The sequence below is a fragment of the Onychostoma macrolepis genome, chromosome 16, assembly GCF_012432095.1.
Source record: "Onychostoma macrolepis isolate SWU-2019 chromosome 16, ASM1243209v1, whole genome shotgun sequence".
Lineage (NCBI taxonomy): Eukaryota > Metazoa > Chordata > Actinopteri > Cypriniformes > Cyprinidae > Onychostoma > Onychostoma macrolepis.
In genome coordinates, this window is record NC_081170.1 from 801,500 (window position 1) to 823,951 (window position 22,452).

The 22,452-nt window shown below is 41.4% G+C and overlaps 3 protein-coding genes across 3 annotated transcripts; all 3 read right to left on the reverse strand.

The window, feature by feature from the left end:
- Positions 1-1,507: 1,507 nt before the first annotated feature.
- On the reverse strand, positions 1,508-5,698 carry LOC131521321 (tripartite motif-containing protein 16-like). Its single transcript, XM_058745928.1, has 6 exons — positions 5,313-5,698; positions 4,943-5,038; positions 4,629-4,862; positions 2,598-2,763; positions 2,410-2,457; positions 1,508-2,183 (listed from the first exon to the last, which is right to left on the reverse strand). Exons 1-6 carry the CDS (start codon positions 5,448-5,450, stop codon positions 1,657-1,659), a joined length of 1,209 nt encoding a protein of 402 aa, XP_058601911.1. The 5' UTR covers positions 5,451-5,698; the 3' UTR covers positions 1,508-1,656.
- Positions 5,699-11,849: 6,151 nt separating this feature from the next.
- On the reverse strand, positions 11,850-16,985 carry LOC131521318 (tripartite motif-containing protein 16-like). The gene is made up of 6 exons (XM_058745924.1): positions 16,365-16,985; positions 14,370-14,465; positions 14,056-14,289; positions 13,123-13,282; positions 12,935-12,982; positions 11,850-12,712 (listed from the first exon to the last, which is right to left on the reverse strand). Exons 1-6 carry the CDS (start codon positions 16,935-16,937, stop codon positions 12,177-12,179), a joined length of 1,647 nt encoding a protein of 548 aa, XP_058601907.1. The 5' UTR covers positions 16,938-16,985; the 3' UTR covers positions 11,850-12,176.
- Positions 16,986-18,694: 1,709 nt separating this feature from the next.
- LOC131521628 (loricrin-like) lies at positions 18,695-20,456 on the reverse strand. Its single transcript, XM_058746554.1, has 2 exons — positions 20,408-20,456; positions 18,695-20,316 (listed from the first exon to the last, which is right to left on the reverse strand). Exons 1-2 carry the CDS (start codon positions 20,454-20,456, stop codon positions 18,695-18,697), a joined length of 1,671 nt encoding a protein of 556 aa, XP_058602537.1.
- Positions 20,457-22,452: the final 1,996 nt, after the last annotated feature.

The window sequence follows — 22,452 nt, forward strand, 5'->3', positions numbered from 1 at the left end:
ACCATTGTCTATCCCCTACCCCTAAACCTACCCCTTACAGAAAACCTGTTTGCATTCTTACACTTTCAGATCATTATTTAGTCATTTTAATAGTACACAATGTCATAAATGTATTATATACATTATATACACTATATATATATATATATATATATATATATATAATATATATAGGTTTTAACCTCTGTTTTATAATAGAATACATTATTAACAAGCTGTAACCTAAAAATGACAACAAATTCCACAGTTAATGATTAAATGTGTGGCAATAAAAATAGCGACTTGTGACACCAGAAGACACAAGAACACAAAACACTGGAAAGGGTGGGAGCTTTATAAATTGAATAATGAAAATGATTTATTGACTGTGATCATTTGAATTGAAAGGTAATTATGATAATAATAATAAAATGATTGATGTGGCCTGTAAAAGTTTTGGAAAATTCATGGAATTTTATTTCACAAATCTCTGTATAATATAGTTATTTTTAATCACATCCTAAGTTTCGGTTGATGTATATATCACATAGTTTTACTCATCCCCGCAGCTTTCAAGTTTATAATGAGGGAAATTCCTGCAAACATTTATTCAATACAGCATGTAGGTTAGATTAGTAAATAAATCTACACAAACTAGCAGATTAAATAAGTCATTTGAAGTCAGCATGAGTGATTTAGCAGTTCAGCGTCTTCTCTCTTTCACTTTCTCAAAGCTGTTTCACATCAACACATCTCGTCTGCACTACAAGCAAGCTGCTGCACGCTGATCCAAGACTTTCACTCACATTTCGGACTGTTGACAAAATTGTCACTTGCCTAATCGGGTGATTGTTGCATTGTCACTAAAATGTATAATTTGCACTTCTTTTTAAACCAATCCGTACTCGCTCACTCCAGAGGCGGTTTAAAGGCTGAGCACTCACAGTCACATACAAAGCTGCCTCGCTAGTATCATATTGAGTTATTTTTCATAGTTTGTTGTTGAGCTTAAGTGGCTAAATATCCACAAATTTATGTCCAAATGGCCATCATGGCAAGTATCCTTGTAAGCACAGTTGTTTTTTTCTTAAGTAAATGTAAACAGTTGAGAAAGAAAACGCATGTGTATCAGTATTGAATCTGTGCATTTGGTCTTTTGAGAGCAGCGTAAGGAGCGTGTCTTGAGCATTTCTTTTGCACACTCAAGTTCTTTATTTCAAATGTAGATGTGCAGCAAGCATGCTCATAATAGAACATTTTCTTAAAATATACATGCACGCTATAGGTCAGCACAAATGTCTTTCATTGGCATGTGAGGAGAGGGATCCGCCAAAATGAGGTGCTGGATCCAGATCCAGCTTATTCCAGCACAAATTAAGTGGATGTGACACTACATTAAAAACTAAATCAACACAAACAGAGGTTGAGATAAGCACAAAAACACATGGTCACTCAGCAGGACTCTCTCTCACACACACACACACACACACACACACACTGATTTTAGTGTCTATATGAGGATTTATTACACACATATATTCTGACATGTTATTTCACTGACTGAAGTTCAGTTTAATGTCATGAAGAGAAAAGAAGACTCCACAACATCTCACTGTTACTGATTCATTCAGCTCAAAGCATTATAAGTAGAATCTCTTGTCAATCTATTCTGATTCATCAACACAGTTTCACTGATGATCCTTTATGAACATTAAACCCAGGATAGAGCGGCTGAGTGAATGTGGTCTGGACTGTGTGGATGAGGCTCATTGTGTCAGAGACGCTGTAGAAGGATAGAGTTCCTGCACCGTGATCCACAAACACTCCTATTCTCCTGCTGATGGACTTCACAGGGAGATCAGTCTTTCTATTATTGTGTATGAATGAGTATCTGGAGGGAGTGCAGAACAAACTCCAGGACTGATCATTATGTCCAAACACACACTTTTTACCCCATCCCTTCCTGCTGATGCTCTTATATGACACTGATATACGCACACCATTATCTCCTCTCCACTCCAGCTCCCAGTAACAGCGTCCACACACACTCTCTCTACACAACACCTGACGAAACACATCAAATCTGTCTGGATGACCAGGATACTGCTGCTTTTTTCCAGCAGTTTGAGTAATCTTTCTGTTGTTCTCAGACAGATGGAGGCGTTTATGTGCTGTGTTCAGATCCGGAGTGAGCTGATGGGAATCTGATGGAGATAAAACACATCAGAATCAGGAATTATGAATCTGTTTGATCGTTTCATGTAGCTGAACTCTTCATGTTCAGTGTATCATCAGTGTCTCAGTACAGATGACCAGATATCTGTGCAAATCATCATTTACATCATCAATTACAAAACTCTTCTTTCACCTTCTACAGAAGAACATGAACACACTCAGTGAGTTTTTCTGCTTGTTTTCTTACTGACTTACATCGTAGGAAGTCTTTCCTGGTTCTGGGAACAATGTCGGTGACTGTGGCTGTGGAAATCAACAGACATGAACAGTGTGATTCTCATGATCCTGCATCCATTCCTAAGACATTTCTAATATGATGTTCTCCATGATATGAGATGATGATGGACTGGTTTCTGAGAACAGATGAATCTGCAGGACTTTACCTCTGTCTGAGATCTTCTTGAGCTCCTCTTTGCAGAAATCCTCCAGTTTGTCTCTCAGCTGACGGACAGATTCTCTCAGAGCATCAGAAGAGACGAGAGAACTCAAGAGATCATCGTTTACGTCTGTAGATTCAGGAGGTGCTGAGAGAGACTGGAAACCAGGGCTCTGAACCAGTTCAAGGAACAAAAAAAAAACCCCGGAAACAAATGAAATTTGTACAGGAACATAACCAGAAACAGAAACAAAATCAAATTTAATTAAATTGAACTCAACAGCTCAACAGCTCCACACTTCACCCAATAACCTGCACCAACATCAGATTTGTGCGGCTCTTCTTGACTTGACTGATTTAGTAACTGCACTTTCACAGCATTAGCTTCATTCTTCTCATATTCATTACATCACATTAGAGCTACAGATTCTAGTATTTGCCACTTATACTATATTATCAGGTTTGAGGATCACCTGATACAATTTTGACGAACGTTACTCAGAATCAGTACTATTGAATTCACTGTTTTCACCATAATGTAATGAATCAGAAGAAAAAGCTAGTGTTGTTTGATAACTAAATATATCTTCCATAAGAAAGAGCTCAGAGAAATGATTCCTATGAGATTTCCAGACCTGAAAGCCATTTGTATGGCATCTCTTTCAAAAGAAGATGATCAGATGAGAGTTTGACTGATGATTATATAATAAGTAGTGGTGGGCCGTTATCGGCGTTAACGTGCTGTGTTAACGTGAGACTCTTATCGGGCGATAAAAAAATTATCGCCGTTAATCTATTCTCAAAGTTGGGCTGGGAGCTGGGTCTATACTACGCAAGCTATGATGACTTTCACCTTGATATTTTAGCGCGGATGCCCAACAAACACAGAACGTTGCCTCAACGTAGCCAACCTTTTAGCAACGTTGTAACAACATGGCTAAAAGGTTGTTGGTTCTACATTGTGTCGTTAAGGTTGTTACTGTGTTGTCACAATGTTGCCATTCAACCACGGTTCTGGACCATTGCTGAAGGTTGTGCTTAGGCTGTCTGGACAACCACTGTACGACATGTACTCGTCACTGTTCCGAAGAGCATTTTAAATTTTAACAGACCGAATTGCACTGTAGGGGGCGAGAACGAGTCTTCGAACCTGTGTGTATGCGCGCTAACATGGATGCAGCTATGAAGCCGCCGGGTTTGCTTCAGGGAAAATTTATTTTTAAGAAGCTTCCCAATGGAAATCGGCATGTCATTTCTGTCTCTATGTTACATGGTCGCGCTCTCTGTATCGCGCGCACAGCGGAGTTCCGCCCCGGTTCGCACACACACACACACACACACACACACACACACACACAAACAAACAAACAAACGTAAGCGCACACACACTCCCACTCCTATTTGTAAATATTAAGCCGCAAAACGACTATTTAAATATGACTTCTGTGTGTCTCTGTGTTAATGTATGGCGCAGACGCACGGGTTTGTTTACTCATACAGAAGACCGCGCGACGCTTGCGGCGATATTAACGTCTGTCGTCTCCCTAAATGAGGACATAAATACATGAACAACATCTCCAGAACTGCTCTGAGAGTCACTTCATGAGCATTCGAGCGTTTCATTTGAGAAAAACTATCCTCACGGCAACCCGTCAAAATAAAAGTTCGGTTTCACTTGAAGATATTGGGCAGAACGTAATAGGCTACTACTACTAAAACTATTAAAACCTTATCTTTAAGGAATAATCATACAATGTCTTCAATGTTATTATCAATATTAAATTCTTGATGACTGCTAGTTGTTTACTACTAGTAGTGAACTTATTCTGATCTAATTGGCAGAATTCAAATGAGCCATTTTAATCTAGATTAATCTAGATTAATTCCAAGATTACAGTGAGATTAATCTAGATTAAAAAAATTAATCTATGCCCACCACTAATAATAAGACACTCATGTAATGTTTCTCTGTGAGTCTGGTGTCACAGCAGGATCTGCTCAAGTCCACTATGATCCAGTTCTTCTAGATCTGTGTTACCTGCAGGAACTGGATGTGATCCTGTGTGTGTGAAAGCTGCTCCAGCTCAGCATCTCTCCTCCTCAGATCATTGATCTCCTGCTCCAGTCGCTCCAGTCGTCCTTCAGCTCGACTCACTGCTTGCTTTTCCTGATCTCTGATCAGCCGTATCAGCTCAGAGCTGCTTCTCTCAATGGAGCGGATGAGCTCAGTAAAGATCCTCTCACTGTCCTCCACTGCTGTCTGTGCAGAGGGCTGTTAGGACACACAGTGATTCAGGCTTCAGTGAGTCTGAACTGAGACGGAGACAAACTTCTCTTCTTCTCCAGACTCACCTTCTGAGACTCCACAGCCTCTCTCAGCTGCTGGAGATCTTTCTCTCTCTGCTGGATTCTCTGCTGGAACGTCTTCTGCGTCTCCTTCAGCTGCTTCTGCAGGACAAACAGATGATAGTAAATCTCACACAAAACGACTGGAACTAAATTATCAATGAATACAAGAAAAGTGGAACTGATAGCTAAAGGCTGTAGGTCCAAGCTCCAGAAGTGATGATCGTTTACAATCATCTAACATGAATTTGGATGAATATTAAAGCCTATTTCACACTGCAAGCATAAGTATCATGAAAGTGAAATTGAAACAGAAATAGAGCTTCACACTGACAGTGTTTCTGTGTAATTAAGCTTGATCGCTAGTTTTAAATACCTGTTTCTCTGTCCTCTGTGCTGCAGCTGATACAGTGTCGTGGTTTTTATGTTCATCCATCATGCACAGCACACATATACATTTCTGGTCAGTGCGACAGAAAACCTCAAGGATCTTGTCATGTTTCTGGCAGATCATCTCCTGCAGTCGTCCAGTGGCATCAGTCAAACTTTGTCTCTTTCCTTTAAACCAACTCTCATGTTGTTCGAGGTGATTCTGACAGTAAGAGTTCAGACACACCAGACAGGACTTGAACGCTTTGTATTTTCTTCCAGTACAGACGTCACACTGAACATCTCCAGCTCCAGCGTCACAGTCATGATCCGGCCCAGGACCTTCCACTCATCAGCCACACGAGGTCGCTCTCGCAGCACATGGACATTGCACTACACCCCATATTATATTCCCCAGCCGGCACTGCATTTGCTAATCATACTATCTCTCAGTCATACCTGCAGCTCATCAACATTCACACCTGCACCACATTTACGGACCTGAATATAAACCACTCGCACGGTCTATTCCGGCGCGAAGTCTTGATTTGCTGTCTTTCTATCCCGAGTGTTCATCCCTGTTTACCTTATCTAGTTTCCGTGTGGCTACCCTGACCTTGGACTGTTTCTCGTTTATGACCATTTTCTGCCTGCCCTGACCTCAGCCTGGATATCGTTTCTGCCTCTGCCTAGCCCTAAGTATTGACTCTGTTTTATGTTTACCTGTGTTCAATAAAACCTGCAAATGGATCCGCACGCCTCTGTCTTGTCCGTTACAGTCACAGTCAGCAGGACGTTTCCTCTTCTTCAGTTTCTCCACCACTTCAGCCAGCATGGTGTTTCTAGCTAAAGCAGGTCTTGAACTGAAGGTCTGTCTGCACTGAGGGCAGCTGTAGACTCTCATCTGATCCTCCTGATCCCAGCGGCCTGTAATACAGCTCTTACAGTAACTGTGTCCACACTGGATGGTCACTGGATCCTTCAGGAGATCATGACACATTGGACACATGAACTCATCCTGAAAAACTCTGGCTTCTGCCATTTTACTGCTTGAATACAGAGACACAAACACACAAAAGCTCAACTACACTTCAGTTTCTCTTTCCCTGAACTCAGTGTTTCCTGTTTCCTGGTTCTGTGTTTGAGGTACGCAATGTTATGGAGTAACTAGTAATGTGTAAAGGAATTACGTAATTTAAATTCAAATAAATGTAATTATAATTAGGTACAGTTACTAAGAATAAATGTATAAATAAATTACAGTTACTTATGAAAATGTTAACGATTACAAATGGGGTTACATCTGATTTTATTCACACACACACACACACATTTTTTTTTTTGTGAATTGTAGGGACTCTCCATAGGCGTAATGGTTTTTATTCTGTACAAACTGTGCTATTGTCCTACACCAACCCTACACCTAAACCTACCCCTTACAGGAGACTGTCTGCTGTTTCAGATTTTCAATACACTCCATTCTGTGTGATTTATACGCGTTTTGAAAAGTGGGGACATGGAGTAATGTCCTGAAAAGTCACCTTCTCCTTGTAATATCTGTCATACCCTTGTCATTATACACATTTATGTCCTCATTTGTCACAAAAACGCACACACACACACACACACACACACACACACACACGGACTACTTTCATAAATTGCATTTACTGCTCTAAAATATGAGACACCAATTTTTCAGGACACGTTTATTTCTATATCCGTTCGATTTTTGATAACGCAAATTTCCTGTTTGCGTTGATGTATGTTTTAAGATTAACTGCTTTTTCCAAGGCATTGTTAGATATCAGTGTTTTCTGTAATAGCTATGCTAAGATTATATTTCAAAAACAGTATCATAGCTATTAAACTATTTCTTGTTATGATTTTAAATCTGTATTTAACCTCAAAATGATCTCAAAGTAAATAGAGGTGCTATCTGATTTTGTGGTGGCTGTGCTTTAAATTAAATTATAATCTTCATTCAGTTTTGAGTAATACTGTAAGGTTAACCCTGCCTGGTTTAAATTTTTGAAAACGATTAACAGTTGAAAACATTACAAATTTAGAAAAGTAATCAAAAAGTAATCAATGTAATGCAATTGAAATGGTTACACTTCTTATAGGGTAACTTGTAATATGTAATCTATTACATTTCCAAAGTAACCTTACCAACACTGGAGGTATGTGTGTAAAACATACCTTTTGGGACATTTTGATTATGCAGACGTTATGATTATTTAGTGGTTTCCAGTTTTATGTATTATAAGTTCTTGTATTATAAAAGGAAAAGGTGTAAAAATAGCCTATTTAATAAAAAATAAACGTGAACTCAAAGTTGAAGAAACTCCCATTTACAACAGGGAATATCATGGTATTATCATCTGCGTAAAGGGCATGTTCTTGTCTCCAGCTGCTCTCTGATTGGCTGGTGATGCGTGGCCCCTCCGTAGCTGGAGTCTGACACCGTGTCTACACCAGATGCGACAATTGACGTGTCGCGCCGCAACAGCTAAAGTCTGTCTATGATTTGCCGTATCGCGTTGCATCCGGTGTGGACAGCATCACTGATTTCACGAGTTCACACTTACATATAATAATTTTATGTAGGCTATCTATTTTTTGTAGTATCTTGAAACTCTCCCGAGCAGCGTTTTTGCTCTCAAATAAGATGACAATGGCTGTAGAGCGCCCTCAGGCAACCGGTTGTGCACTCGAAATCAGAATGCATTGTGGGTAAAAAGTAGTGAACGATTGTAGGGAATTAAGTCGTTCACTCAGAATTCGGACAGCTCTACAAAACGGCTGACACCCGATATAATGCACTATATAGTGAATAGGGAGCGGTTTCGGACACAGCTTGTGTGCTCATTACTAGTGGTGTGGCTAATTTAATCACGGCTCGCTTTGGTTTGATTTTGTGCGTCTATATCAGAACTGATTACTATTTAGGTAGTGTTGAAATACAACTACAATAAAAAGCATATTTCACCGAATTTCTCCAAGATTACTTGTTGACTGTTGACGTTTTTCATGAATAACATAGTTGTTTATTTAAGCTGTGAATATTTAAATTCAAAATATTTCACACACATTTTCATAATTAAAAATTCAATAATTCATATTCACTTTCCAGAATTCACTTCCCAGATATTCAGTCTGTTTAAAAATACGATGTATAATATTCGACAGGCAAATTTCGGTCCATTTTATTTAACTTTGCAAATTCGCTTCCACAAATTCAGTGGTTCAAATTCATCAGAAAATTCGTCATTTCACATCCGGGAGCTGCAGGAATAGCAGAAGAGTACTGATGCATGATCTCCAGCTGCAGTCAGTCGCTCACCAGCAGGTGGCGCAAGTGGCTGTTGATGAAGACCAAAGCAACGGGTGGTTTAAGTCATTAATTCACAAAAACTGATTTTCAGAAATGGAGCAAGCGGTAAGTAGAAGTTATGATTATCAGGGCCAGTATCTATATGCAGAAAAGCTGATTGTGTTTACGTTTAATTCAACATCTTTGCTTTTACACGTTTCCCCGTGTAGACTACATGTAAGCTGCTTTCTCTAATGTTACTGAAAAGGAGATTATAATGCTGTTTTACCCGACACTGATGTACAGAACTAACATTACTTTTGAGGAAGACATAATTGCTTTTGGTTGCTTAGTTTCCTTAACTTTGTATCATAGCTTGTGTGACGCTGTAATACTGGGGTTCCCCTCATACTCCAGGATTCCCCAACAACGCTTAATGTGCCTCAGTGAACTAATACAGTGATATATACAGTGAAGTGATAAATACAGTGAAGACCTCAGATCTCGGAATACACTTTATCGATGATGCGAACTATAGACTACAGTTAAGCAGATGTGGAATATGAACGATTGCTTAAGGTTTCATGCTGTTTCTGTCAAAAATCTGTAACAAAAAAAAAAAAAAAAAGCTTCACTCAGTTGGCTCACACAATGATACCTATTAAAAGACCAAACTCATAATACACTTCACTGATGATGCAAACTATACACAGGCAGATGAAATCAGAATAAGCAAGTTACACAACGCACAAAACTGCACTTTAAACATATTTCTCATAAAGAAGACACTTAACGTGGTTGATAGCCTCAAGACAGTCATAATAAATTATCAAATTTGGCATCTAATGAATAAAATATACTATGTACAGTTAAGCAGATGAGTCCACAACCCACAAAGTTTCACCAAACTATTTTTTCTCCTATGGAAACCCAAGTGTGGTAAAGTTAGTTTTAGGTTTGATTTTGCCTGCATATTCGCAGATGCTGCTTTAGGGGTCATCTGCAAATTTACCTCACAGTAAAAAATGAAGTCGAATAATTAATTTAAATCAATGTTTACAGTAAATGCCTAGAGGGCAAACTGACTAAATATATATTGTCAATAACTCGCCTAGACAATACTTTCCCTAAGTATGTACAGTAATATTTTTTTAAGAAAACAATTACAGTAATTCACCAAAATGGGTTTTTCATGTTCCAAATGTTGTAGTATGTTCCTAGTGACCAGACGGACTTACTACAGTTGATATTTTGCTAATATCTTTCTTACTGTACATACAATATATAATTATTCTTAAGAAATTACTGTAATTCACTTAAAGGTTTTTGTATACTATAACATACTTTAATAATTTAACATACTACAACCTTTGGAACATGAGGGAAAAAAAACTTTTGGTGAATTACTGTAGTTTTTAAAAAATAAATTTGTATACTGTACATACCCTAAGGGCAATATTGGCTAAATATAACTTGTAGTAAGTCAGTCTTGTATCTAGCAATGTACTACAACCGTTGTAACATGAAAAAAAAAAAAAAAAAATTAATTGTGAAAATAATTAAAAAAAGAAAATAATTGTGTACTGTACATATATGGAGGGAGTTATTGGTAACAATCTCACCTGTAGTAAATCACTATGAGTAATAAAAGATTTACAGTTTCACAGTGTGTTATTTTAAATGTTAAAAGTCATTTCAATTAAAATACATTAGACGTTTCAACCCAGTTGGTAGAATTGTCAGACTACCCCCCAAATGGTAGTGATATCTTTGTAACTGTCGACTCTGTAAATCAGTGGTAAGGGAAAGCGAATGTACGGTGAATATCTAACCTAAAACTAACTATAGGGCGCTAGAAAAGCAATTAGAAAGAAAATGCAGCACATTGCGTTCTTCTGACCTCATTTGCTTACCTGTATTTGGTTCACATCATCAATAAAGATCTGAGGTCTTCACTGTATTTATCACTTCACTGTATATATCACTGTATTAGTTCACTGAGGCGCGTTAAGCGTCGTAGGGGAATCCTGGAGTGTGAGGGGAACCCCAGTATTACAGCACAGCGTCACACAAGCTATGATACAAAGTTAAGGACACTAAGCTACTGAAAGCAATATATGTCTTCCTCAGATGTAATGTTAGTTCTGTACATCAGCATCGGGTAAAACAGCATTATAATCTCCTTTGTGGTAGAGAAAGCTGCTTACATGTAGTCTACACGGGGAAACGAGTAACAGGGAAGATGTTGAATTAAACGTAAACACAATCAGTCTTTCTGCATATTGATACTGGCCCTGATAATCATAACTTCTACTTACTGCTTGCTCCATTTCTGCAAATCAGTTTTTGTGAATTAATGACTTAAACCACCCGTTGCTTTTGTCTTCATCAACAGCCGCTTGCGCCACCTGCTGGTGAGCGACTGACTGCAGCTGGAGATCATGCATCAGTACTCTTCTGCTATTCCTGCAGCTCCCGGATGTGAAATGCAGAATTTTCTGATGAATTTGAACCACTGGATTTGTGGAAGCGAATTTGGAAAGTGAAATAAAATGGACCGAAATATTGAATATTATACATCGTATTTTTAAGCAGATTGAATATTTGGGAAGTGAATTTTAGAAGGTGAATATTAATTATTTAATTTTTAATTATGAAAATGTGTGTGAAATATTTTGAATTGAAATAGTCACAGCTTAAATGAACAACTGTGTTAAATTTCAGGACCTAAAAATGCAAGCCCTGAAAATACAAGGCATTAAAATGCAAGCACTGTTAATTCAATGCATTATTTTTTTCAGTTAGTGCAATTCAACATGTTTTTTTGTTTCAAAAACATTTGTCATTAATTTTCTTCCATAGAAAAAAGAAGCGTTAGGAAACACGAATGGAGATGCGATTGACAAGCTAACGAGCTAACGGAAAGCTAACGCGCTGCTAGAAATATGGTGAGAATTAAATTATACTTTAGCGGTTTAAACAACAGAGAGTGATAGTAACTCAGCAGCAAGGCAGACAGGAACAGGATGCGATCCGCAGGAAGCCAACCAGGTAAGGCGTGATGCTGGGTTTTCAGACACTGAGGCTAGTCTATAATAGAATGAATTATTAAAACCAAAAAATAATATGAATTCTACCATTAACAATTAAATGCATAACAATAAAATCAGTGACTCATGACACTGGAAGACAAAAGAACACAAAACACTGGAAAGGGCTGGAGCTCCATAAGGTGAATAATGAAAATGATTTATTGACTGTCATCAATATGAAATGAAAAGTAATTTTGATAGTAATAATAGAAATGATGCATGAGACACTACATTAAAAACTAAATCAACACAAACAGAGGTTGAGAAAAGCACAGAAACACATGGTCACTCAGCAGGACTCACACACTGATCTTACTGTCTATATGAGAATTTATTACACACATTTATACTGACATGTTTATTCACTGACAAAAGTTCAGCTGCAGTATTAATGTCATGAAGAGGAAAGAAGAGACTATAACATCAATGAGTTTAAAGCATTATGGTAGAATCACTCGTCAGTCTATTCTCTAAAATAACATAGTTTCACTGATGATCCTTTATGAACATTAAACCCAGGATAGAGCGGCTGAGTGAATGTGGTCTGGACTGTGTGGATGAGGCTCATTGTGTCAGAGACGCTGTAGAAGGACAGAGTTCCTGCACCGTGATCCACAAACACTCCTATTCTACTGCTGATGGACTCTACAGGGAGAGGAGTCTTTCTTTTACTGTGTATGAATGAATATCTGGAGGGACAGCAGATCAAACTCCAGGACTGATCATTATTTCCAAACTGATACTCATAACCTGATCCCTTCCTGCTGATGCTCTTATATGACACTGATATACGCACACCTCTATCTCCACTCCACTCCAGCTCCCAGTAACAGCATCCACACACACTCTCTCTACACAACACCTGACGCCAATAATCAAATCTGTCTGGATGATCAGGATACAGCTGATCTTTGCCAGCGACAGTAATCACTCTGTTGTTCTCAGACAGACGGAGGTTTTTATTCACTGTGTTCAGATCCAGAGTGAGCTGATGGGAATCTGATAGAGATAAAACACATCAGAATCAGGAATTATGAATCTGATCTTTTCATGTAGCTGAACTCTTCATGTTCAGTGTATCATCAGTGTCTCAGTACAGATGACCAGATATCTGTGCAAATCATCATTTACATCATCAATTATAAAACTCTTCTTTCACCTTCTACAGAAGAACATGAACACACTCAGTGAGTTTTTCTGCTTGTTTTCTTACTGACTTACATCGTAGGAAGTCATTCCTGGTCCTGGGAACAATGTAGGTGAGTGTGACTGTGGAAAACAACAGACATGATCAGTGTTATTCTCATGATCCTGCATCAATTCCTAAGACATTTCTAACATGATGTTCTCCATGATATGAGATGATGATGGACTGGTTTCTGAGAGCAGATGAATCTGCAGGACTTTACCTCTGTCTGAGATCTTCTTGAGCTCCTCTTTGCAGAAATCCTCCAGTTTGTCTCTCAGCTGATGGACAGATTCTCTCAGAGCATCAGAAGAGACGAGAGAACTCAAGAGATCATCGTTTCCATCTGTAGATTCAGGAGGTGCTGAGAGAGACTGGAAACTCTACAGAAAACAGAAATCAAAACTCATCAGCTCCACACTTCACCCAATAACCTGCTCCAACATCAGATTTGTGACTTGACTGATCTTTAGTAACTCTCCTCAATCCAGCACTTTCACAGCATCAGCTTCATTCTTCTCATTTTCATTAAATCACATTAGAGCTACAGATTCTAGTATTTTCCACTTACACTATATGTGAACTTTCTAGGAAATAATTTGGATGATAAAACATCTGCTAAGACCATTATTTATAAATGTATTGTGGTTAGAAACACTGAAACTTCACAAGGACCTTTAAGACTTTTTTTTGTCTTTGATTTGGTTTGAATACACTAAAGTATTACTAATATACTGTAAGGACTACTTTATGTTTGGGGTCTTCGTGGTTAAATTTGATCAGGATTGAGGATCACCTGATACAGATTTGATTAATGTGACTCAGAATCAGTAATATCGAGTTCGCTGATTTCACTGTAACATTATGAATCAGAAGCAAAAATTTGGTAAAAATGTTTAAACTGTTAGTGGCACTAGTGATATTGGACAGCTAAATATATCTTCCAGAAGAAAAAGCTCAGAGAAATGATTCCTGAGAGATTTCCAGAGCTGAAAGTCATTTGTAATCGGCGTCTCTTTCAGAAGAAGATGGTCAGATGAGAGTCTGACTGATGATTATATAATAAGACACTCATGAAATGTTTCTCTGTGAGTCTGGTGTCACAGCAGGATCTGCTCAAGTCCACTATGATCCTGTTCTTCTAGATCTGTGTTACCTGCAGGAACTGGATGTGATCCTGTGTATGTGAAAGCGGCTCCAGCTCAGCGTCTCTCCTCCTCAGATCATTGATCTCCTGCTCCAGTCGCTCCAGTCGTCCTTCAGCTCGACTCACTGCTTGCTTTTCCTGATCTCTGATCAGCCGTATCAGCTCAGAGCGGCTTCTCTCAATGGAGCGGATGAGCTCAGTAAAGATCCTCTCACTGTCCTCCACTGCTGTCTGTGCAGAGCGCTGTTAGGACACACAGTGATTCAGGCTTCAGTGAGTCTGAACTGAGACGGAGACAAACTTCTCTTCTTCTCCAGACTCACCTTCTGAGACTCCACAGCCTCTCTCAGCTGCTGGAGATCTTTCTCTCTCTGCTGGATTCTCTGCTGGAACGTCTTCTGCGTCTCCTTCAGTTGATTCTGCAGGACAAACAGATGATAGTGAATGTCACAGAAAACTACTGGCAATAAATCATCAATGAATCCAGGAAAAGTGGAGCTAATAAACCAATGGCTGTAGGTTCAAACTCCAGAATTGATGATTGGTTACGATCATTGAACATGAATTATGATGAATATTAAGGCCTGTTTCACACTGCAGGTGTAAGTATCATTTGAAAGTATCATTTGAAAGTCAGCGACGTTTCAGTCCACTGACCTTCATCAAGCTTCATTTTGATGAAGGTCAGTGGACCAAAACGTCAGTGTTTTTTTTGGTAATAAATTTCTATATTTAGCATGGACCGATAGTGTGCGGGATCAGCATTTTTTATTGATTGGATTTCACTTTGTTGTTGGAGTTTTTTTCTCAGGTGTGCTGAGTTTGTGTTGATTGAATTTATCAGGTTAAGAAATCAACATTACTCCATAAATTAAAGTAAATAAAGACAAATATCATCAATCACAATTCATTACATTAAATTTGTTAAAAACCTTTTTGTTACATTTGAGAGGGGCAGAGCTATGGTACAACAAAAAATTGTGAGTTGCCAAGAGCGTGTGACAGATATGAAAAATCTCATGAAAAAGCGTATCAATAGCATGATTTTCTGTGTCTATTTGGCATGCAATTTGTACTCAGAAATTGTACTGGACAATCAGTACTGGAAGAGGGAAAAAAGAAGTGGTGGTACCCACTCCCCCACCCAAAAATAAATAAATTAATTAATTAAATAAATAAATAAAAACAAACTAAAATATAAAAAAAGTACTTTTCAATTTTGAATGTATATAGTGCCACATTAAATAAATAATTGTTTGCTATTCAATTAACATTTATTTGTATAGCCCTTTTCATGATACACATTGTTGCAAAGCAGCTTCAAATGATTGTTTCTACATTACATTTAGTAGTTTACAGCACTTTTAATAAAACAATTTGCACAAGTCAAGCTGCAATATTAAACAGGACCACAGGGAGATTTCTGAAGACCACTATACGAGCTACCTTGACCTGACTACTGCATAATCTAAAACACCTTCAGCCAGCATCCAGTATAAAACACTCGCACTTTTAAGCCAAATCGCTACATACTGAAAAGAATAATTTACTGACATCTGTATGTGAGTACTATTATCTCCGCCATCTCTGTTGAAATCGGCTGTGTTTCTCTGCATTAGCGTTGTTTTGATCTTATTGTTGCATAAATGCATTTGCTTACTGGATCCTTGGACTTTCCAGGAGTTTACCGGTTGATCTGATCGCCAAAATCTGCTTCTTTTCATTTTTATAAAGGTATTGATTTCGTAAAAATTTACTGATTCAAATCAGTAATTAATTATTATTTTACTACTCTGCAGGCATTCCAGTAAGCGAATGCATTCGAACAGTAAGATCAAAACAGCGCTAATGCAGAGAAAATACACCCCCTGACATGCTCTCATGGCCCCCACTTTGAAAACCCCTGGTAGACCGACTCAGCTTGCATTCATTGATGTGATTTGTCAAGATGAGAGGTAATTCCGGTGCCCCTCCTGGGTAGTGTGGTTTATATAGTGTCACCAGCCCACTTCATGCACTGTACGCAATGTCTTGGTGTGCATATTATATGCAGTTTTGGCTTACACGCACCTACTCCACACCCCTAATCCTAACTATTTTGTATAAATATCACGCCAAATAGAAACAGAAACTTGTGGTATTGATAAGCACTTTCATAATTTACCATATAAAGCAGCATAGATTTTTATTTTAAGACAATCATATGCTCTCGCGGGCCACATAAAATGATGTGGCTGGCGGAACAAGCCCGCAGGCCTTGAGTTTGACACATGTGGACTATTGGATCACTACACTGAGTATTAAATTGATCACAATACCTGTTTCTCTGTCCTCTGTGCTGCAGCTGATACAGTGTCATGGTTTTTATGTTCATCTATCGTACACAGCACACATATACATTTCTGGTCAGTGCGACAGAAAACCTCAAGGAGCTTCTCATGTTTCTGGCAGATCATCTCCTGCAGTCGTCCAGTGGCTTCAGTCAAATTGTGTCTCTTTCCTTTAAACCAACTCTCATGTTGTTCGAGGTGATTCTGACAGTAAGAGTTCAGGCACATCAGACAGGACTTGAACGCTTTGTATTTTCTTCCAGTACAGACGTCACACTGCACATCTCCAGCTCCACAGTCACAGTCAGCAGGACGTTTCCTCTTCTTCAGTTTCTCCACCATTTCAGCCAGCATGGTGTTTCTAGCTAAAGCAGGTCTTGAACTGAAGGTCTGTCTGCACTGAGGGCAGCTGTAGACTCTCATCTGATCCTCCTGATCCCAGCAGTCTGTAATACAACTCTTACAGTAACTGTGTCCACACTGGATGGTCACTGGATCCTTCAGGAGATCCTGACATACTGGGCACAAAAAATCATCTTGAAAAATTCTGGCTTCTGCCATTTTACTGCTTGAATACGGAGACACAAACACACAACAGCTCAGCGTCAGTTTCTCTTTCCCTGAACTCACGCGTTTCCTGTTTCCTGGTTCTGTGCTTGAGTGACGTGTGTAAAGCAGGTTCCTGTTCCTCATTATAAATGCAGACTTGGATTATTTAGTGGTTTCCACTTTTTCATGAGGAAACATCCATTTACAAAAGGAAATATGGTATTATCATCTGATCTGTAGTACCGTCCTGGGGCCCACTTCAGAAAGGAGGTTAAGTGAAAACTCCGAGCATGTAAACCCTGAAATGAGGGAAACTCTGAATCTTCCTTTTCAAAATGGAAGGTTTTGTATGGAATGGAAGGATGCCAGATGGAGGGGTAGTAGCTACGAGATGCCGTAACCACAGCTGTTAAATCAACACAAATTATTCACAATTTTTTTGGTCATCTTTATTTCCTACAAATACAAAAGCAACAGTTATTCCTTTTACTTTTGGATTTAAAAATTCTTCCAATACTTGACCATCTCCTCTTCACAGGGGCGGACTGGGGCTAAAAAGTGGCCCTGGACTTTCTGGCATAGAGCGGCTCACATCTGCAACGCACCACACCATAAACCCACCAGCTCATTATGCACAGAGCATTTTTTAACACCACTTACTAACATAAAAATATAACAATACCAGAAATAAAAATGCTATCTTTTTTTTTTTTATATTTTCTTTTGAATTTCTTATATCATTAACATTAATGAATTCAATGCACACAGACTGAAGTAGTTTAAGTATTTGGTTCTTTTAATTGTGATGATTTTGGCTCACATTTAACAAAAACCCACCAATTCACTATCTCAACAAATTAGAATATGGTGACATGCCAATCAGCTAATCAACTCAAAACACCTGCAAAGGTTTCCTGAGCCTTCAAAATGGTCTCTCAGTTTGGTTCACTAGGCTACACAATCATGGGGAAGACTGCTGATCTGACAGTTGTCCAGAAGACAATCATTGACACCCTTCACAAGGAGGGTAAGCCACAAACATTCATTGCCGAAGAAGCTGGCTGTTCACAGAGTGCTGTATCCAAGCATGTTAACAGAAAGTTGAGTGGAAGGAAAAAGTATGGAAGAAAAAGATGCACAACCAACCGAGAGAACCGCAACCTTATGAGGATTTGTCACAAGGTGATGGACGAAGAGGAACTATTATCCCGGGAAATGTTTCCGGGTGGGGGCAGTTATAGTGGGACACCGGGCGGTTCGGTTTTCCCCATGTTTTGTGTCCGGGCGCAGTTATTAAGCGAAGAGATGAGCGTCAGCTGTGCGAGAGGAAAGTCCACTGTGATTGGGACACGTATCCATGATGTGGCATTATAAAAAGGGCATTCCGGCGTGAAGGGAGGGAGGAACGGAGCGGGAAGGACTAACACGGGGCGGGAAGGCGGAACTTTATTCTCGGGGGACTAGAAGAATGGATCTATGAAGTGAAAGTGATAAGGATTGAAGAGTGGCTGAGCATTCACATCATCTATGCAGCATAGATTCCTTATAACGTTGGATATTTGGACTTCTTTATGGGAGAGGACGCCGGCTGGGACCGCGAGTGGGAGCCTTATTCACTGTGAGTTTGTTGTGGATTGCAGTGTTTGGTGTGAAGTGAACACGTGTGCTTTTTGAAGTGATATACTGCATGTACAAGTGTGGGTGTAGGATCCTGCTTCCACCCGTTGGCCTAGTGGAGAGGGGCCGCTCCGCTGTATGAAAACCTCTTATCACAGTCTGTTCCATTGTCTGCCGCTGTCTGTTCTGGAGAGAAGCTGCTTCTGTTCCATCATCTGCTGTCTGTTCCGAAGAGAAGCCGCTGTATGAAAACCTCTTACCACCGTCTGTTCCATTGTCTGCCGCTGTCTGTTCTGGAGAGAAGCTGCTTCTGCTCCATCACCTGCTGTCTGTTCTGAAGAGAAGCCGCTGTATGAAAACCTCTTACCACAGTCTGTTCCATCATCTGCTGTCTGTTCTGAAGAGAAGCCGCTGTATGAAAACCTCTCACCACAGTCTGTTCCATTGACTGCCGCTGTCTGTTCTGGAGAGAAGCCGCTGTGAGTAGATCCCCTACCATTGTCTGTTGCTGTCTGTTCTGAAGAGAAGCCGCTGTATGAAAATCTCTTACCACAGTCTGCTCCACCACCTGCTGTCTGTTCTGAAGAGAAGCCGCTGTATGAAGATCTCTTATCACAGCCTGTCCCATTGTCTGCCGCTGTCTGTTCTGGAGAGAAGCCGCTGTGAGTAGATTCCCTACCATTGTCTGTTCCATCCTCTGCTGTCTGTTCTGAAGAGAAGCCGCTGTATGAAAACCTCTTACCACAGTCTGTTCCATCATCTGCTGTCTGTTCTGAAGAGAAGCCGCTGTATGAAAACCTCTCACCACAGTCTGTTCCATTGACTGCCGCTGTCTGTTCTGGAGAGAAGCCGCTGTGAGTAGATCCCCTACCATTGTCTGCTGCTGTCTGTTCTGAAGAGAAGCCGCTGTATGAAAATCTCTTACCACAGTCTGCTCCATCACCTGCTGTCTGTTCTGAAGAGAAGCCGCTATGTGAAAATCTCTTGCCACAGTCTGTTCCATTGTCTGCCGCTGTCTGTTCTGGAGAGAAGCCGCTGTGAGTAGATTCCTTACCATTGTCTGTTCCATCCTCTGCTGTCTGTTCTGAAGAGAAGCCGCTGTATGAAAACCTCTTACCACAGTCTGTTCCATCATCTGCTGTCTGTTCTGAAGAGAAGCCGCTGTATGAAAACCTCTTACCACAGTCTGTTCCATTGTCTGCCGCTGTCTGTTCTGGAGAGAAGCCGCTGTGAGTAGATTCCCTACCATTGTCTGCTGCTGTCTGTTCTGAAGAGAAGCCGCTGTATGAAAATCTCTTACCACAGTCTGCTCCATCACCTGCTGTCTGTTCTGAAGAGAAGCCGCTATGTGAAAATCTCTTGCCACAGTCTGTTCCATTGTCTGCCGCTGTCTGTTCTGGAGAGAAGCCGCTGTGAGTAGATTCCTTACCATTGTCTGTTCCATCCTCTGCTGTCTGTTCTGAAGAGAAGCCGCTGTATGAAAACCTCTTACCACAGTCTGTTCCATCATCTGCTGTCTGTTCTGAAGAGAAGCCGCTGTATGAAAACCTCTTACCACAGTCTGTTCCATTGTCTGCCGCTGTCTGTTCTGGAGAGAAGCCGCTGTGAGTAGATTCCCTACCATTGTCTGTCCCATCCTCTGCTGTCTGTTCTGAAGAGAAGCCGCTGTACGAAAACCTCTTACCACAGTCTGTTCCATCATCTGCTGTCTGTTCTGAAGAGAAGCCGCTGTATGAAAACCTCTTACCACAGCCTGTCCCATTGTCCACCGCTGCTGGACAGAAGAGAACGGAGTTGGAACTCCTTCACAACGTATTTTAGCAATTAGGATTTTAATTTAATAAAACTGAACTTTTATTACTTACCTTGTTTCCCGTCTGTGGTGTCTCTGGGTAACTCCTTGAGGTGGTACATTCAATAAGGGCTCGTTTCGGCCTGTGACAACTTGGCGTAGTCGGCAGGGTTTCCACCTTGAGTTGAGCGACCAGAGGCCCATGATGGCGGACGAAGACTTGCCGGCAGTTCGGCCTCCTGTTACGCCTGTCTTTGTGGGTGCCCCCTGGGCCCAGAAGTATGGAGGACCAGGATCAGAATTGAGTTTGACGGACTGGAAGGCTCAGGTAGAGTACCTGGCGGGACTACAGGGGCTGAGTGCATTGCAGAAGACTCAGTTTGTGTTGAATTCACTGGAAGGCGAGGCTAAAAGGGAGGTACAAGCCGCGCCCGAAGCAACCCGAGGCACTGCCCAAGCAATCTTTGATTTCCTGTTCGGGCAGTATGGTGACGCCACTCCGGTGGCCATCCTGAGAGCCCAGTTCTTTAATTGTAAACAAGGACCCAGGCAGACTCTGCGGGCTTTTGCCTTACGACTACGGGAGCAGTTTGCTAGGTTGAAGGGGCGACGTGATCATGGCTTGGGGGAAGAAGAGACCTTGTTGCGGGATCAGTTCCTCTTGGGACTCCGTGAGGGGCCCATCCGGCAGAGTTTACGGTTACAGCTTCGCCGGGATCCTGGGCTGACGTTTGAAGATCTGCGGCGAGAGGCCTTGGCCCTGGAACTGGACCATGCAGAGACGGTTGATTCTTCCGTGTGTATGACCACTAGTGGGATTTGTGCCCCTACACCTTTGGAAGTCTCTGATTGGAAGCAGACCTTGCGGACAGAGCTTCTGCAGGACGTTCGAGAGCAGATGACTGAGCTGTCCAGAACCATTTTGGAGGAGTTGCGCCGGGAGCGGCCTTATCCCCCGACCTTGCCCCGGGAACGTTCCTACTCGGATGGGAGTCGATAACCGGGACGACGTTCTGCCCGGCCTACCGGTCCGAGGTTCCAGTGGGACGAACAGGGACGGCCAATATGTAATAGCTGCGGAGAGTCTGGGCACATTGGCCGCCAGTGCGGCTCTCGCCGTGGTTCGCAAGGGGGTTTTTAGAGTCACCGGCCATTTTGGGTCAAGTGGTCGGGACCCCTTTAACGGACCCTTCTTCGTTGTTTGTTCCTAGAGACAGTTTGGTGGGGCACTGTCCGACTGTGGAGGTCCAAGTGCATGGCATTGCGTTCCGGTGCCTGATGGATACTGGCTCCCAAGTCACCTTGTTTTCTGAAAGTTTGTCCCAAGAACTTTTTGATGTCCATCAACTGCAGGGAATGGAAGCTCCGTGGCTCACTCTGAGAGGGGCGAATGGCCTGGATATTCCCTATGTTGGGTACTTGGTAACTGATTTTGAGATTCATGGAGTTACCGTACCCCAGAAAGGGGTTGTGGTTGTTCGAGACCACTGCTTGGGGGTACATCGAGCTCTTCTGGGTATGAATGTCCTTACGGATTGTTGGGAAGAAGTGTTTCATGTTAGCCCAGCTCGAACCACTCCGTTGGCGGAGAGGAGGGAATGGGAGCGGATCGTGGCTGATTGTCGTAGAATCCAGATGGCTAGTTCCCAGGGGGACCGAGAAGATACTGGCCGAGTGGCCTGTCGATATGCTCTTTCTGTTCCAGCAAGGAGTGAAGCTGTTGTCTGGGCCCGGTTACCCGCGCGGCCGTACGGACCAGAAGATTGGGTCCTGGTGGAGCCCCATCGGGACTGCCAAAGTGTTGAAGTGGCTCGAGGGCTTGCGGTGGCCTGTCGAGGCCGTGTTCCCGTGAGGGTGCAGAATGTGAACCCATACCCTGTTAACCTCTACCGCCATCAGCGGTTGGTCCGAGTGACATCGGTGAGCCCTGACCAGGTGAGGGAGGGCGGAGAAGTACGCTTTTGTCAAGTAAGCTCTACGGTGGTCGAGGTGGCCCTTGGGCGGGTGGATCCGCAGAAGGACCCTATTGGGGGGGGATGCCGGCCCATCTCCTGGGGGAGTCACTGCGAGGAGAGGGTCTGGAAGAGGACCAGGCACAACGGCTCCAGGACTTCTTGG

Excerpts from the sequence above, each read along its gene's own strand:
- LOC131521321 (XM_058745928.1), bottom strand. The coding sequence starts at position 5,450 with ATGATCTGCCAGAAACATGACAAGATCCTTGAGGTTTTCTGTCGCACT. Across the intron at positions 5,039-5,312 it reads CACAGAGGACAGAGAAACAG|AAGCAGCTGAAGGAGACGCA; the intron begins GTATTTAAAACT and ends TTTGTCCTGCAG. Across the intron at positions 2,184-2,409 it reads CAGGAAAGACTTCCTACGAT|ATTCCCATCAGCTCACTCCG; the intron begins GTAAGTCAGTAA and ends TATCTCCATCAG.
- LOC131521318 (XM_058745924.1), bottom strand. The coding sequence starts at position 16,937 with ATGGCAGAAGCCAGAATTTTTCAAGATGATTTTTTGTGCCCAGTATGT. Across the intron at positions 14,466-16,364 it reads CACAGAGGACAGAGAAACAG|AATCAACTGAAGGAGACGCA; the intron begins GTATTGTGATCA and ends TTTGTCCTGCAG. Across the intron at positions 12,983-13,122 it reads CAAGAAGATCTCAGACAGAG|TCACACTCACCTACATTGTT; the intron begins GTAAAGTCCTGC and ends TGTTTTCCACAG.
- LOC131521628 (XM_058746554.1), bottom strand. The coding sequence starts at position 20,456 with ATGTACCACCTCAAGGAGTTACCCAGAGACACCACAGACGGGAAACAA. Across the intron at positions 20,317-20,407 it reads CACCACAGACGGGAAACAAG|CAGCGGTGGACAATGGGACA; the intron begins GTAAGTAATAAA and ends TCTTCTGTCCAG.